Source organism: Equus quagga, unplaced genomic scaffold (assembly GCF_021613505.1).
Source record: "Equus quagga isolate Etosha38 unplaced genomic scaffold, UCLA_HA_Equagga_1.0 153_RagTag, whole genome shotgun sequence".
NCBI classification, from domain to species: Eukaryota; Metazoa; Chordata; class Mammalia; order Perissodactyla; family Equidae; genus Equus; species Equus quagga.
The window spans coordinates 180929-197682 of record NW_025796915.1 but is presented as its reverse complement, the minus strand read 5'-3'; the positions used below and the strand labels follow the sequence as shown (position 1 = coordinate 197682).

Here is a 16754-nt window from a genome sequence, read left to right as displayed (position 1 = left end):
ACACACACACACACACACACACACACACACACACACACACACACACAGTGGAATACTACTCAGCCAGAAAAAAAGACAAATTCATCCCATTTGCAATAACATGGAAGGACCTAGAGGGAATTATGCTAAGTGAAATAAGCCAGTCTGAGAAAGACAAACACCAGATGATTTCACTCATGTGGAATATAAACAAGTACTGGGACAAAGAAAACAGTTCAGTGGTTACCAGGGGAAGGGAAGTGGGCAGGGGCACTGGGCGTGAAGGGGAGCACTTATGTAGTGACAGTCAAGAAATAATATACAAGTGAAATCTCACATTGATGTAAACTATTATGAACTCTGTAAAAAAAACACACACACACACACACACACACAAAGAAAACATTAAAATGAGTTGCAGGTAAAAGTAAAAAAAAAGAAAAAAAGAAAATTTAGTCCCTGAGTTGCACTAACCACATTTCAAATGCTTAATAGCCACACGTGACTAGTGCAGAACAACGTAAATTAAAACATTTCAATTATCTTAGAAAATTCTGTTGGGCAGTGTTGCTCTAAATGCTGGTTGTTTTATCACCTGGGCTCCAGAGTAAGGACAAGGGTGCAGAGCAAAGCCTTAGCCAGCCTGAGGTGGTCGTGTCATTTGATTGAAAAATTAAGCTTTATTGTTTGACCCCCCTGAAGTTTTTGAGGAATGTTTCATTACAGCATAATCCAGTTCATCCTGACTTATATGGAAATCCTGGGTTTACACTCCACTTCTGATACCACCTTTTGCATTGGGCTAGGCTAGGTTATGCTAGTCACAATCTAAAGAAGCTTGTGTGGCTGTTTTATAACTATTATAGAGTTTCAAAGGAAACTTTCATCAATTAATTGGAGCACACACTGCAGAAAGATTCTACTATAATTACTTGGGCTTAGTAATGGCTGAGTGGTTGGAGATAAATTACGGTCAACAGTCTTAAACAAGGCTAGCCTCAGAAAAATGACTTTCATGGAATGTCTAAATTAACAACAAAAAATAATGGAGGGAATATTTGCTTGTGTTTATAAAGATCCTCCTTTTGAATCCAAGTGATCATTTATTCCATCTTTTTTTTTTAACTGGCACCTGTGCTAATATCTGTTGTCAATCTTTTTTCTTCTTCTTCTTCTTCTTCTCCTCCTCCTCCTCAAAGCACCCCAGTACACAGTTGTACATTCTAGTTGTAGGTCATTCTAGTTGTGGCATGTGGGACACCACCTCAGCATGGCCTGACAAGTGGTGCGAGGTCCACGCCCAGGATCTGAACCAGCAAGACCCTGGGCCGCTGAAGTGGAGCTCGCAAAGTTAACCACTCAGCTGCAGGCAGGTCCCTATTCCTCTATCTTTTGATAGAACTGGTGCAAGTACAGAGTGAGAATGAGGCAGAGGCTGTTTGTTAATGAGGGCATTTTTGAAGTGTAATAGTTTACCAAATGTTTTCCCATTCATCTTATTTGAACTTCATAGTACTCGTAGCAGGTAGGCAGATACAGAAACCAAGAATTGGAAATGTGAAATTATTATTTAAAGTTATGTGATCTTCTAGAGGAGGAATTGGAACTTGAATACAATGCCATCTGATTCCAAGTCCCGACCTCCTTCCTTCCCACGCTTGGCTTCTCTGCTCCTTTCTTGGTAGGGAGGCTTTCAGGAGGAGCTCCTCCTTTCCCTGGGAAGAGTGAGCCCTTATGTAGCCAGCATCCCAGGCCAGGGCACAGAGCTCCCAGCCTGGTAATTACATATCTAGCCAGTGTACTTCTAGTCATCCTTCTCTGTGAGAGCCGATGTTCATACACCATAGCATCTACTCCTGGTAATAATAGGAATCATAGTAAGAGTAGCAATTGTAATAGCAGATAACACTTCTATGGCACATATCTATGTTGGCACATAGATAATCCGAGAATTTACTTATGTTGGTTCATTAGGTGCTATGATTATCCTCATTTCACAATTGAGGAAACTGTGACACAGAAAGGTTAAGGAAGTTGTGTAAGATCATATAGCTGCAGAGCCAGAACCCACGCCCAGGTTCTGACTCTTAGTCCCAACTTTTAACAACCACATTAATTCCTTAAACTATACACAAATAGAGCTAAATGTTACCCTATGTATTAGTGAAAAACTATTTTGTAATAAGAATTGCAAATTTCATCCTAATAGAGGAATTTAGATTAGACATTTTAAGAAATCAGTTTAACAAGAAACAATGCTGCCAGTCTACCAATTGGTTCATTTTCTGAATAGGTACAAATTTTTAATATAATTTATTCAATTGAATAAGTAATATTATTGAGGACTTAATATATGCTTCGGCATGAGCTAATCATTTTGTATGTATTAGTTCATTTGATTCTCATAAGAACGCTTGATATAGCTACTGTCGTTATCCCTGTTTCATAAATGAGAAAATTGAAGCTTGGTCACCCAGCTAGCAAGAGCAAAGCTGAGATGTGAACTCAGCAATCTGAGTTCAGAAACAACATTCAAATATTTAGATAGCCACCTTTAGAATTTCAGAATTAATTATGATTCCAGAAATTTTCCAAATCATCTCTGTCCATTTTTGCTGGTTTTATTGAAACACAATTACTGTATTTTTTCCCATCTAGGTTTATGTTCCAGATGAAAAAAATGCAATTTTGGGAAGAAATACAAATAAGCAAGTTTTCGAAGGCTTGACAACCGGACTTCTCAAAGTCAGTGCTGTGGTTTTTGACTGTCTGATTGCCAGTCGACCAGATGGAAACAGCCAGCTGGCTACATCAAAAATATCAACACAGGAAATGAAAAACAAACCCTCACAAGGTGATGCTTTTAACAGTCGAGTTCAGGACCTCATCAGGTAAAATTGCTAGATTTCTTACAATTTTCTTCTTTTTTAAAAAAAATTAAATGAAAATAATTTAAATCTCAGGGCCCATGTGATGGCAGTGCTTCTCACAGCACCATTCACAAATTCCTGGTAGAGAATACACCACATTTTGTAGAGAGAGAAGGAAAATCGTAGTCATGAAAAGCAATATAGTTAGAGCTCATCTGTCATTCTTGATATTTAGATATTTGATATTAATATATGTAGTATCCAAGCTTTTATAACTTTCTTGCTATCAACTCTTTCCAACTCAGAATTTCTTAGAATTCCCCTATCTTAGGTCATCTCTGGTTATAAATTTGGTTCAGACTTAATAATAATAGCTACCATTTATGGAGCACCCGTTATTTGTAAGGTATTATAGTAGAGGCTTTGCAGCCCTATAAATGTAAGGTTTCTAATTCAGACTTCGTAGGTGAGGAAATTCCTCAGAGAGGTTAAGTGCTTTGCCCAAGGTTATGTAATAAATAAGTTTAAAAGTAGGTAAGAGAGTTGAGACTGGAACTCAGATCCAGCTGGACTCCCAACACCTGTATGCTTTCCCCTACACAAATGTGGCAATTTCTGATGCCTGTTGAAGGTCAACTCTGCTTCCTTCTAAGGTCACCTTTTCTCCAGGGAAATTTACTCGTACTTTGACATCTGAACTCACTTTCTCTTGTGAATTTTGAATCACGTAGGACATTTAATTACCCAACAGGATTCCATCTGGTGTTAATCAATTACCTGTCCCATGTATTGCCAACTCCTCTGTAATCTGCACTGATCTCTGGCTTCCAAAATCCAGGCAATTTGTTGCTCTCTGAAGCTTGGAGGTTAATGGGAGAAAGAGAGTGCCCTCTTCTGCATTTGCTTTTTTCACAGTTCATAAATTTCCTCTGGTTTCTTGTAGTACTTTCTTGGGAACAGTTGTTTCATTGAGTATCTTTCTTAGGCTTGATTACTTTGTTCACTTATCCCTTCCATCTGCCTGCCCTCTTTCCCCAAGCATATTTATTGCTGGAGAATACTAGGCCCTGTGGGTCCACAACCATTTATCATATAGCACTTGACTTTTACCCTCCCTGGCCTTTCTCTCAGTTGCTTGATCCCATTCAATTTCCCCATGTCTTTTTGGTCATTGTAGAACCTCGCCCTCTCTGCTGATGAATGCCGTTCTGTCCCAGCATTCTCCCTTGGGCTGCCATGTGATGCAGCAACCCTGCATTCTTGTCGTTCAGACAGCTTAGCCACATGCCTCGACTGTGATGAGGCGGAAGGCCTAGCCAAATGCTTCAGTACAATTCCAGTGGGCCTTCTAGGAGAAAGTACATACATTTTCACATATATTCTTATAGTTACCAGATCCTTCATAAAGGAGGAAAGTATTGGGGGAGAAAAAAACAGTGGTAATCTGCTAAACCAGATAGTTCATATAACTCAAAATGGATATTGACAACTACCGTATTTTAGAACAAAACTTTGTCACTCTTTTTCTGACTTGAACCACTTTTGGTGAAAGTTTTTTCTTACAGATAATGTATGTGTTGTTACTTTGCTTGATGATGCCTATGTGTAAAACCACAAACCATATCTCAAATCTACCTAATGAAGCAAAGAGAACATGTTTAATTATTTCCATGCTTGCTTTCTCACCTTCTCAGATGTGAACTGACAAGAAATCTCACTCTACTCTCTGCTGCAACCTGGGCATTTTTTGTCAATTTATATCTCTAGTGTTTCAAATTTAAGTGGAAAGAGTTCCAACACAGTCTTTGGTGCTGTTCTTTGGCCCATACCCCTGAGGTAAAGCTGGAGCAGGGCACCCCACCCTGACATGTGTCCCTTCCTCATCTGGTGTAGAAGAGGCAAGAGTGTCTAACAGAGATGAGGAAATAACAGTATTTATTCTCATTATTTTACATGGTTCAGTCCAGTTTCTAAATATAAGGGATTCTTGTAAATATTTATCAATTCAAAGTATGGTCACCTGTACTCACTTTGTGCCAGACCCTGCACAAGGTCCTGGGGGAAAAAACAAAAGACCTTTGACAGAATATCCAGATAATATTGTTTGGCTGTCAAACATCAGAATTTTTTTCTATAAAATGAAAATATTAGCAGTTACAGTGTTTAGCATAGTTCTAGGAAAGAATACTGTTTGTAGGATAGAAGCAAATTGCAATTTGAAAAGATGCTGATTTGAAATTTGTTCAGGAAATGGACCAACCCTGAAGCTCCACAGTTTTGTTTTTTTCCGGTTTTATTGAGATTTAGTTGACATACAGCATGTGTAAGTTTAAGGTGTGCAATGTAATGATTTGATACACGTATATATTGCGAAATGATAAGGTTCTATCATATTGTGACAACCACAATAAGGTTAGTTAACACCTCTATCACCTTCCCGTGTGTGTGTGGTAAAACATTTAAGAGCTACTCTCTTAGCAACTTTCAAGTATATTATACAGTATTGTTAACTATAGTCACCATGCTGTATCTTACATCCCCAGAACTTATTCGTCTTATAAATGAAAGTTTATACCCTCTCACCAACATCTCCCCTTTTCTCCCAACCCCCTAGACCCTGGTAACCACCATTCGACTCTCTATTTATATGAGTTCAGCCTTTTTTAGAGTCCACATATAAGTGAGATCATATTGTATCTGTCTTTTCCTGTCTGACTTATTTCACTTAGCATAAGGAGGCATCACAATTGCTGATTTTAAACTACATTACAAAGCTATAGTAATCAAAAAAGTATGGTACTTGCGTAAAAACAGACACATAGACCAATGAATCAGAATTGAGAGCCTAGAAATAAACCCACGCATATACAGTCCACAAATATTTAACAAGGGAGCCAAGAATACTCAATGGGGAAAGGATAGTCTCTTCAATAAATTGTGCTGGGAAAACTGGATAATTACATACCGAAGAATGAAATCAGATCCCTATCTTAACACCACTCACAAAAATGAACTCAAAAATGGATTAAAGACTTAAATGTAAGACCTGAAACCATAAAACTCCTAGAGGAAAACATAGGGGAAAAGCTCCTTGATAATGGTCTTGGCAGTATTTTTTGGATATGACACCAAAAGCACAAGCAACAGAAGCAAAAATAAACAAGTGGGACTATATCAAACTTAAAAACTTATCCCCAGCAAAGGAAACAATCAACAAAATGAAAAGGCATCCTATGGAATGGGAGAAATTATTTGCAAACGATATACTGGTAAGGGGTCAATATGCAAAATATTTAAGGCTCTCCTACAACCAGTAGCAAAAAAACAAATAATCCAATTTAAAAATGCACAAAGAAGCTGAATGGACATTTTTCCAAAGACACACAAATGGCCAACAGGTACAGGAAGAGATGCTCAGCATCACTAATCATCAGGGAAATGCAAATTAAAACCACAATGAGATAACACCTCACACCTGTTAGAATGGCTGTCATCAAAAGCACAAGAGATAATAAGTCTTGGAGAGGATGTGGATAAAAGTGAACCCTTGTGCACTGTTGGTAGGATTATGCATTTGTATAGCCACTGTGGAAAACAGTATGGAAGTTCCTCAAAAAATTGAAAAAATAACGATCATATGATCCATCAATTCACTTCTGGGTATATATCCAAAGGAAGTAAAATCACTATCTCAAACAGGTATCCACACCTACATTTTTATTTCAGCATTATTCATAATAGTTAAGGCATAGAAATAACCTAAGTGTCCAACATCAAATGAATGGATAAAGAAAATGAGCTAGCTAGATAGTTAGACAGACAGACACACACACACACACACACACAATGTAATATTATTCAGCCATAAAAATGAAGGAAATGCTTCCATTTCTGACAACATGGATGGACTTTATGCTAAGTGAAGTAAGTCAGACATAGACAAATACTGTATGATCTCATTTATGTGTGGAATCTAAAAAAAACAAACTCACAGAAACAGTAGATTGGTGGTTATGAGGGTCTGAAGAGTGGGGATATGGGTGAAATTGATCAAAGGGTACAGATTCCATTTATAAGATGAATAAGTTCTGGAGATGTAATGTACAACATGGTGAATATAGTTAATACTTTATGGTATCTTTGAAAATTGTTAAGAGTGTAGAGCTTTAAAGTTCTCGAGAGGCACACACAAAAAAATTGTTACTATGTTAGGTGATGGAGGTGGATAACTAAACCTTATTGTGGTAATAATTTTGCAATATATACATGTATCAAATGATCACCTTGTACACCTTAAACTTACACAATGTTATAAATCAACTACATCTCAATAAACCTGGAGGAAAAATAATGTTAGTCCTTCATCTTTCAGGTTGCAAATGCTTTCTGTTTGGTATCATTGCCTTTTTAAATGTTTAAATTTTCTATTATTTTATTTTGAAGTATATCAAAATACACCTAACAAAATTATCAACACCTATGTACCAACCTATTTTTCAGTAACTGATAACATTTTTCTATATTATCTTAGATCTTTTTTCTTATTAATAAGAAACCAAATGTTGCAGATACAGCTAACCTCCTCAACTCCATCCCTTTCACCTTATTGTCTCCCAAGAGGTAAATCAGTATTTTAGGGGTTGTGTATATCATTCCCATGCATGTTTTTGTCAATTTTATATATATATGTATGTATTTATGTGTATATAAATATATTTGTGTATATAAATTTCATTTATATGTATATTTATGTATTATATATATCCATAAACAACATACCTACTTTCTTTATTTTGTGTATTTAACCTTTACATAAATGGTATACTATTTTGTCAATTTCTGTTTTAACCTAACATGTTGTTGAGATTTATTTATGTCCATGCATATAGATCTGATTAATTCATTTTAACTGCTCTACAGATTCTATTAAATGAATAAATTCCCAGTTTGTATATTCATTTTCCACCTGCTGGCAATAGTTTCTACTTTTTCACTATTTCAAACAACGAAATCTCAAGTTTAAATGCCTACAGTAGCAATTTGTGAATGCTATGATAAATAAACTTTCAGCTTTACCAGGTAATACCAAATTGTTCTCCAAATAATTATACAAATTTCACTTCTGATCAGCAAAGGATAGGAGTTCCATTTCCCCATATCCTTATCAGTGTTTTGTGTTAACACACTTACTAATTTTTGTCAATCTAATGTGTGGGAAATGGCATTTTGTGTTGTCTTCATTTACATTGTGTTTATCAGTAGTGAGGTTGAGCATTGTTTATCAACCTTCATATCAATCAGAATTCAGTTGTAGGAAACAAAAGCCACTGTAACTATTTTAAGCAGAAAGGATTTAATACACAGAATTAGGTGCTTACAAAATTAGTGCAGGGACTGAAAGAGCAAGTTCTAGACTAGATCTCCGGCAATGACTCCCAGAAGAACACTACAGAACTGAAGAGCTGCAAAATCTGTCAAAATCAAGAGCTAGTATGTCTGTCAAAATCATGAATTGTACTCAACCGTTGGAATTGTTCAGTTCAGTAGCTCACTGCCTTAGCCTGGCCCAGGAATGAGAAGCTCCCACTACCACAGATATTGCCTCCAGAACCACACTACGTCCGCTAGATCTTCACCCATCAAAAATACACGCTCCACATCCTGTCTTTCAACCTCCAAAATACTAGTGAATGCATTTACAGATGTGAAGACCTCTAAAAAACAGTCCCTGACCCATTGAGCCAAAATTAGACCCTCCTGCTAAGCTGTAGTAATACTTTGAACATAGCTCTTACAGAGATTATTATGTGTCAGTCTCTACCTTATGAGGTCCTTGAGGTTAGGATCAGTGTCATATTTAGAAATAATTGAATGGATGAATGCATGATTACAAATAGTTATGCCCAAACTTCTTGCATTATTTATGGGATAAATGGTGACATTCACTTAAGCAATATTCAGAAGAGGAGATTTTAGGAGAAGAGATAATGAGTTTTTGTTTGGATTTATCCATGTAGGGGTACCTTATGAACCCCAAGAGGAAATATCCAGAAACTAGAACTTTAGGAAAGAAGTTCAGAAAAAAAGTAGCCTTGGGGATAATTAGGAGTTATTAACATTCAAAGATAGTTGAAACCATGGAATTTCATGAGTTTACTAAACCTAGTTCAAGGATGGAACCCTGTTGAACAATATTTCAGTTGGGGTGAGAGTGAATGTTTGAACAAGGGTAGACAAAGAAGAGGCAATTACTCTTTATGTATCACTATATAACTATATAACTATATAAATATATATATATATATATATATATCCCTGTATATCCCTTTTAGTTTAAAAGTTCCAATGGCAAAAAGCTACAGAGGAACTCATTTTAAATCTCAAATGGTAAAGCAAATGGAGAGGCCTATTTACTGCAGCATTCACAGCAGCATATTTCCCAGAATGCACATTCCAAGAAGACCAGGAGGTTTTCTACATTAAAGCTTTTCATCCTGGATAAGATAACAGTCTCAACATTATAATTTCAGCATAACAGTTGCAATGTAACAGATATGTTGCCAATGATAACCAATATCCCTTAGAAGATTCTACATTCTTCCCTCAAAGCTATGAAGTGGGCAAAATGACTTTCTGTGCCCTGACCTTTTAGAGCCGTTTAGTTTCAGCATCTTCTTAGGCAGTCATCTAAAGATTGCCAGCACAGTGATTCAAGACCCAGGCAGTTTAGAAAAACGTTAGTCTGACTCATTAGTAGGCACCATAGTTGGCCCCCAATAACCAAAGAGTCCATATTCAGAAAGGACTGCCTGCTCAACAGAGGTCATTTTGGTTTGGTTTGGTTTTTCTATACTTTTTATTTCTTTACTGATTGTGGAGTCTTTCTTCCTTTCTTGCTATTTCAAGACCAGTACAGGAAACCCATTTAAGCCATTTTCATCTTGAGACTGGATGGTTTTGAAGCATTGTGTGGTCACTATTAGTCTGAGGAATTGTCTCAGAAAAAATTTTTCATCCTTGTTTAAAAAACTCAGACCTCATTGAGGACCAAAAGAATTCCACAGAGAAGGAGTATATTTAGTGGAAAGGACACTCTTATCAGGAGTCAGAAGACCTTAGGATATTCCATCTCTCCTGCCTGGGCTAGTGCTTCACCCTCCCTGAGCCTCAGTTTCCTCATCTATCAAATGGATATACTAATATCAATGCCCACATAGTGAATTTGGTTTTCTCATACTGTACTGGTGGGACTGTAAATTGATTCAAGGTTTTTAGAAGGTAATGGGGCTATACATATCAAGAACTCTAAAAATATGCATACTCTTTGACACAGTAATTTCACTTCTGGAAAGTAATCTGAAATCTGATAAGGATTTGTATGAAAAATATTCATCACAACATAGTTTATAATGGTGAATATTGAAAACTACCAAAAAGTTCCAAAAATATTCCACTAGTAGAATATTATTCACCCATTAAACAATGATATTTATGTATGTAATCAGACCTCTAGAATCTAGATCATTTTATAGGAAATACATAGTCCAAAAAATATATATTAAATGACATGACAGGGATATAACCAGCAGAATTTAGATTGTGGGAAACTGTATAAAATAAACAACAAGGTTTCATTAACAAATAAATTTGCAAAGGAAAATAAAGAGATGGAAGGTTAACCTGCAGATTAAGAAGAGACTTAAAAAGATACATCACCCAATCATAATGTGCAGTTCTTATTTGGATTCTAATTTTTAAGAAACTACTAAAAACGTTAAGACATTTATGGTACATTTGGAAATTTGAATACTAGTTATTTGATGATATTAAGGAATTATTGTTCTTTCCAGATGTAATAATGGTATTGTGGTTATGTTTTGTTAAAGTCGTTATTTTTTAGAGATACAAACTGAAACATTTGTGAATGAAATGATATAATGTCCTGGATTTGCTTAAACATTATGCAAGGTAGATGTGGATGGATAGAATTGGTCATGGTTGATGGTGGTCAGGGCTGAATGATAAGTTCATGGAGGGTTGTTATTCTATTCCACTTTTGGTTTATGTTCAAACCTTTCAATCATACAGCTCTTAAAGATTTAAAATACAATTCTTACAAAGATATTTTCATTATATAGAAGGGGCCTAAAATAGTCAAATGAATGACAGAGTGACGTCAGCAACATGGTGGCGTGAGCTCACCCGGGACTCTCTCCCCTTCAAATTACAATGAAAAGGAGCAACTGCTTTCCAACCAAAAAAAAAATACTAATAACAGAAATCATCGGAGACCCACAGCAGCTAAACAACAGAGGGCAGAGAGGCTGCAACCACCCTCGGAGGAGCTGGAACGGGTAGGAGAGAACTTCGCTCCCTCCCGTAGAGACTGGGATCGCTGCCGCAGGTGAGGGAAGGAGCGGAGAAGGGATCCCGCGTGTCCAGGGATCGTGCAGGACTCCTACCACCCATGCAGTGGAAACCCTCTAATGGGGGAAAGCTTTTGCGTGGAGGAACCCCAGCAAGCTGGGCCCGGTAAACCATTGAGTGAGAGCCCATCCGAACCCAGGTCAGGGTGCAGGAGAAAGTGCCACTCCTCCCCCAACCCACACTGCATGCTGCCTTCATGGCTGAAGGCGGAGGACTCAGAACCCACAGCTCTCCACCCCCATTTAGTGGTGACAGGCTCTAACTGCAACCAAATAATAGCATCATGCGCAAAAACTGCTCCTCTACCATCCAGCAATTTATAAAAGCTCCAGTCCAAAAGGAAAACAGTAAAAATATAGAAGTATGTCCTGAGGACTTGGAAATAGTTAAACTAAGTGAGGATGAGTTCAAAGTAGCTATCATCAAAATACTCAATTAGGTAAAGGGAAATATGGAGAAACAACTCAACGAGTTCTGGAGTTACTTCACAAAAGAGATTCAAACTATAAAAAAGAGTCAATCAGAAATACTAGAGATGAGAATTACAATGGATCAGATAAAACAGAATACGGATTCCCTGAATGCCCGTGTAGACACAAGAGAGGAGCAAATTAGTATAATCGAAGATAGACAGGCTGAATGGCTCCAGACAGAGGAAGAAAGAGAACTAAGAATTTAAAAAACTGAAGAAAATCTCCAAGAAATAGCTGACTCAATGAGAAAATGCAACTTAAGAATAATCAGAATTCTTGAGGACGTGGAAAAGGAAAATGGAGCAGAAAGCGTGCTCAACGAAATAATAGAAGAGAACTTCCAAAATCTAGGGATTGAGAGAGGAATGTGTGTGGAGGAAGCTTTCAGATCTCCTAGATTTGTCAATGTAAAAAGACGTACTGTAAGGCATATAGTAGTAAAAATGGCAAAAATGAATGACAAAGAAAGAATACTCAGGGCAGCAAGGCAGAAGAAAATAACCTACAAAGGAACCCCTATCAGACTTTCAGTGGATTTCTCTACAAAAACCTTACAACATAGGAGAGATTGGAGTGACATATTCCAAGTTTTAAAGGATAAAAATCTTCAGCCAAGAATACTCTATCCAGCAAAAATATCCTTCAGATATGAGGGAGAAATTAAATCTTTCCCAGACAAACAAAAGCTGAGGGACTTTTTTGTCACAGGATCTCCACTACAAGAAATCCTCAAGAGGGCTCTCATACCTGAAAAAAGAAAAAAAGGGAGTAAGGGGTCATAAAACACAGAGTAGGGAGACAAATAGATACAAGCAGAATAGGATAGCAAATATTGAACTATAGCCTTAGAATAAAAGGAAGGAAATCATCAAAGCAAAGACAGTCTTATCACTCTAACCACAAACTCACAACACAAGCTGGAATAAGAGATGAAAATAATAATTTAGGAGGGGAGGAGGAAAGGGACTGAAACAGTCTAGTCTAAGGAAGTAAGAGACCACCAGAATATGGACTATGTTATACACGAGATTCTGAATACAAACTTCAGGGTAGCCACTAAACTAAAAACAGAACAGAGACACAAAACATAAATAAGGAAAAATCTGAGAAAGACAGCATAAGAAATTGCAGAAGTCAATGGGTAGACTAAAACACACAGGACAAGAAACAAAGGAAACGCAGGAAAACCAGAAAATGAACAACAGAATGACAGCATTAAGCCCTCATGCATCAATACTCACCCTCAATGTAAACGGATTGAAATCTCCAATAAAAAGACACAGGGTGGCAAAATGGATTAAAGAACAAGATCCAACAATTTGTTGCCTCCAGGAAACACACCTCAGCTCCAAGGACAAACACAGGCTCAGAGTGAAGGGGTGGAAGACAATACTCCAAGCTAATACCAAACAAAAGAAAGCAGGTGGTGCAATACTTAGACAAAACAGACTTCAAGATAAGGCAGGTAAAGAGAGACATAGAGGGCCAATATATAATGATCAAAGGGACACTTCATCAAGAAGAAATAACGCTTATAAATATCTATGCACCCAACACAGGAGAACCAAAGTTCATTAAGCAACTATTAACAAACCTAAAAGAAGATAGCAAAAATAACACAATAATAGTAGGGGACCTCAACACCCCACTCACATCAATGGACTGATCATCCAGACAGAAAATCAACAAAGAACCAGTGGATCTAAATGAAAAGCTAAAACAGTTGGACTTAATAGACATATACAGAACACTCCATCCAAAAACAGCAGAATACACGTTCTTCTCAAGCGCACATGGAACATTCTCAAGGATAGACCATATGTTGGGGAAAAAGGCAAGCATCTACAAATTTAAAAAAATTGAAATAATAACAAGCATCTTCTCTAATCATAATGCTATGAAGCTAGAAATTAATTACAAGAAAAAAGCTGAGAAAGGGACAAGGATGTGGAGACTAAACAATATGCTATTGAAAAAGCAATGGATCGTTGAAGAAATTAAAGAAGAAATCAAAAAATACTTGGAGACAAATGAAAATGATTACGTGTCACACCAATTCATATGGGATACAGCAAAGCTGTATTAAGAGGAAAATTCATCACAATACAGGCACATCTTAACAAACAAGAAAAATCCCAAATAAGCAACCTTAAACTACACCTAACTGAACTAGGGAAAGAAGAACAAACAAAGCCCAAACTCAGCAGAAGGAGAGGAATAGTAAAAATCAGAGCAGAAATAAGTGCTGTTGAAACAAAAAAGACAGTAGAAAGGATCAATGAAACAAAGAGCTGGTTCTTTGAGAAGATAAATAAAATTGACAAACCCCTAGCCAGACTTACAAAGAAAAAAAGGAAGAATGCTCAAATAAACAGAAACAGAAATGAAAGAGGAGAAATAACAACAGACTCTGCAGAAATATGACGGATTATAAGACAACACTATGAAAAACTATATGCCAACAAAATGGCTAACCTAGAGGAAATGGATAAATTCTTGGACTCCTACAATCTCTCAAAGCTTAGTCAAGAAGAAGCAAACAATTTGAACAGACCAATCACAAGTAAAGAGATTGAAACAGCAATCAAAATCATCCCAAAGAATAAAACCCCAGGACCAGATGGCTTTCTTGGGGAGTTCTACCAAACTTTCAGAGAGGATTTAATACCTATCCTTTTCAAGCTGTTCCAAAAAATTAGGGAGGATGGAACACTTCCTAACACCTTCTACAAGGCCAACATCACGCTGATACCAAAACCTGACAAGGACAGCACAAAAAAGGAGAACTACAGGCCGATATCGTTGATGAACATAGAAGCAAAAATTCTAAACAAAATTTTGGCAACCTGAATTCAGCAATTCATCAAAAGGATCCTACATCATGATCAAGTGGGATTCATACCAGGGACACAGGGATGGTTCAACATCTGCAAATCAAACAACGTGATCCACCACATCAACAAACTGAGGAATAAAAACCACAAGATCATCTCAATAGATGAAGAGAAAGCATTTGACAAGATCCAACCAACATTTATGATAAAAACTCTGAACAAAATGGGCATAGAAGGGAACTACCTCAACATAATAAAGGCCATATATGACAAACCCACAGCCAACATCATAGTCACTGGGCAAAAACTGAGCGCCATCCCCCTGAAAACAGGAACAAGACAAGGATGCCCTCTATCACCACTCTTATTCAACATAGTACTGGAGGTTTTCACCAGAGCAATTAGGCAAGAAAAAGGAATAAAAGGAATCCAAATAGGGAGGGAAGAAGTGAAACTCTCGCTGTTTGCAGACAACATGATCTTATATATAGAAAAACCCAAAGAATCCATTGGAAAACTTTTAGAAGTAATCAACAACTACAGCAAATTTGCAGGGTATAAAATCAATTTGCATAAATCAGTAGCATTTCTATACTCTAATAATGAAGTAACAGAAAAAGAACTCAAGAACACAATACCATCCACAATTGCAACAAAAAGAATAAAATACCTTGGGGTGAACTTAACTAAGGAAGTGAAAGACCTATACAATGAAAATTACATGGCTTTTCGGAAAGAAATGGATGATTACATAAAGAGATGGAAAGACATTCCATGCACATGGATTGGAAGAAGAAACATAGTTAAAATATCCATTCTACCTAAAGCAATCTACAGATTCAATGCCATCCTAATCAGAATCCCAATAACATTCTTTACAGAAATAGAACAAAGAATCCTAAAATTCATATGGGGCAACAAAAGACCCCAAATTGCTAAAGCAATCCTGAGAAGAAAGAACACAGCTGGAGGCATCACAATCCCTGACTTCAAAACATACTGCAAAGGTATAGTGATCAAAACAGCATGGTACTGGTACAAAAACAGGTGCACAGATCAATGGAACAGAATTGAAAGCCCAGAAATAAAACCACACACATCTATGGACAGCTAATCTTCAACAAAGGAGTTGAGGGCATACAATGGAGAAAAGAGAGTCTTTTCAACAAATGGTGCTGGGAAAACTGGAAAGCCACATGTAAAAGAATGAAAATTGACCATTCTTTTTCACCATTCACCAAAATAAACTCAAAATGGATCAAAGACCTAAAGCTGAGACCTGAAACCATAAGGCTTCTAGAAGAAAATGTAGGCAGTACACTCTTTGACATCAGTATTGAAAGGACCTTTTTGGACACCATGTCTTCTTAGAGAAGGGAAACAATAGAAAGAATAAACAAATGGGACTTCATCAGACTAAAGAGCTTCTTCAAGGCAAGGGAAGACAGGATTGAAACAAAAAAACAACCTACTAACTGGGAAAAAATATTTGCAAGTAATACATCTGACAAAGGCTTAATCTCCATAATATATAAAGAACTCACACAACTCAACAACAAAAAATCAAACCGATCAAAAAATGGGCAGGAGACATGAACAGACATTTCTCCAAAGAAGATCTACACATGGCCAATAGGCACATGAAAAGATGTTCATCATCGCTGATCATCAGGGAAATGCAAATCAAAACTACACTAAGATATCACCTTACACCCATTAGAAGGACAAAAATAGCTAAAACAAACAGTAACAAATGTTGGAGAGGTTGTGGAGAAAAAGGAACCCTCATCCACTGCTGGTGGGAATGCAAACTGGTGCAGCCACTATGGAAAACAGTATGGAGATTCCTCAAAAAATTAAAAATAGAACTACCATACAATGCAGCTATCCCACTACTGGGTATCTATCCAAAGAACCTGAAGTCCTCAATTCCAAAAGTCCTATGCACCCCAATGTTCATTGCAGCATTATTTACAATAGCCAAGATGTAGAAGCAACCTAAGTGCCCATCAACAGATGATTGGATAAAGAAGAGGTGGTATATATATATACAATGAAATGCTACTCAGCCATAAAAAAGAACAAAATTGTCCTATTTGCAACAACATGGATGGACCTTAAGGGAATTATGTTAAGTAAAATAAGCCAGACAGAGAAGGACAATCTCTGTA

At 37.0% G+C, this 16754-nt stretch overlaps 1 protein-coding gene across 8 annotated transcripts in view; it reads left to right on the top strand.

The window, feature by feature from the left end:
- The window catches only part of LOC124233091 (S phase cyclin A-associated protein in the endoplasmic reticulum), a 486817-nt gene that overhangs the window by 408939 nt on the left and 61124 nt on the right, over positions 1–16754 (top strand). For all 8 annotated transcript variants that reach the window (XR_006886969.1, XM_046650197.1, XM_046650193.1 and 5 more), the window contains one exon: positions 2638–2870. Coding sequence is in view for 7 of the 8 variants with exons in the window: in XM_046650197.1 (XP_046506153.1) it covers positions 2638–2870 (233 nt within the window). In the remaining variant the exon portion in view is untranslated. The remainder of the gene's footprint in view (positions 1–2637; positions 2871–16754) is intronic.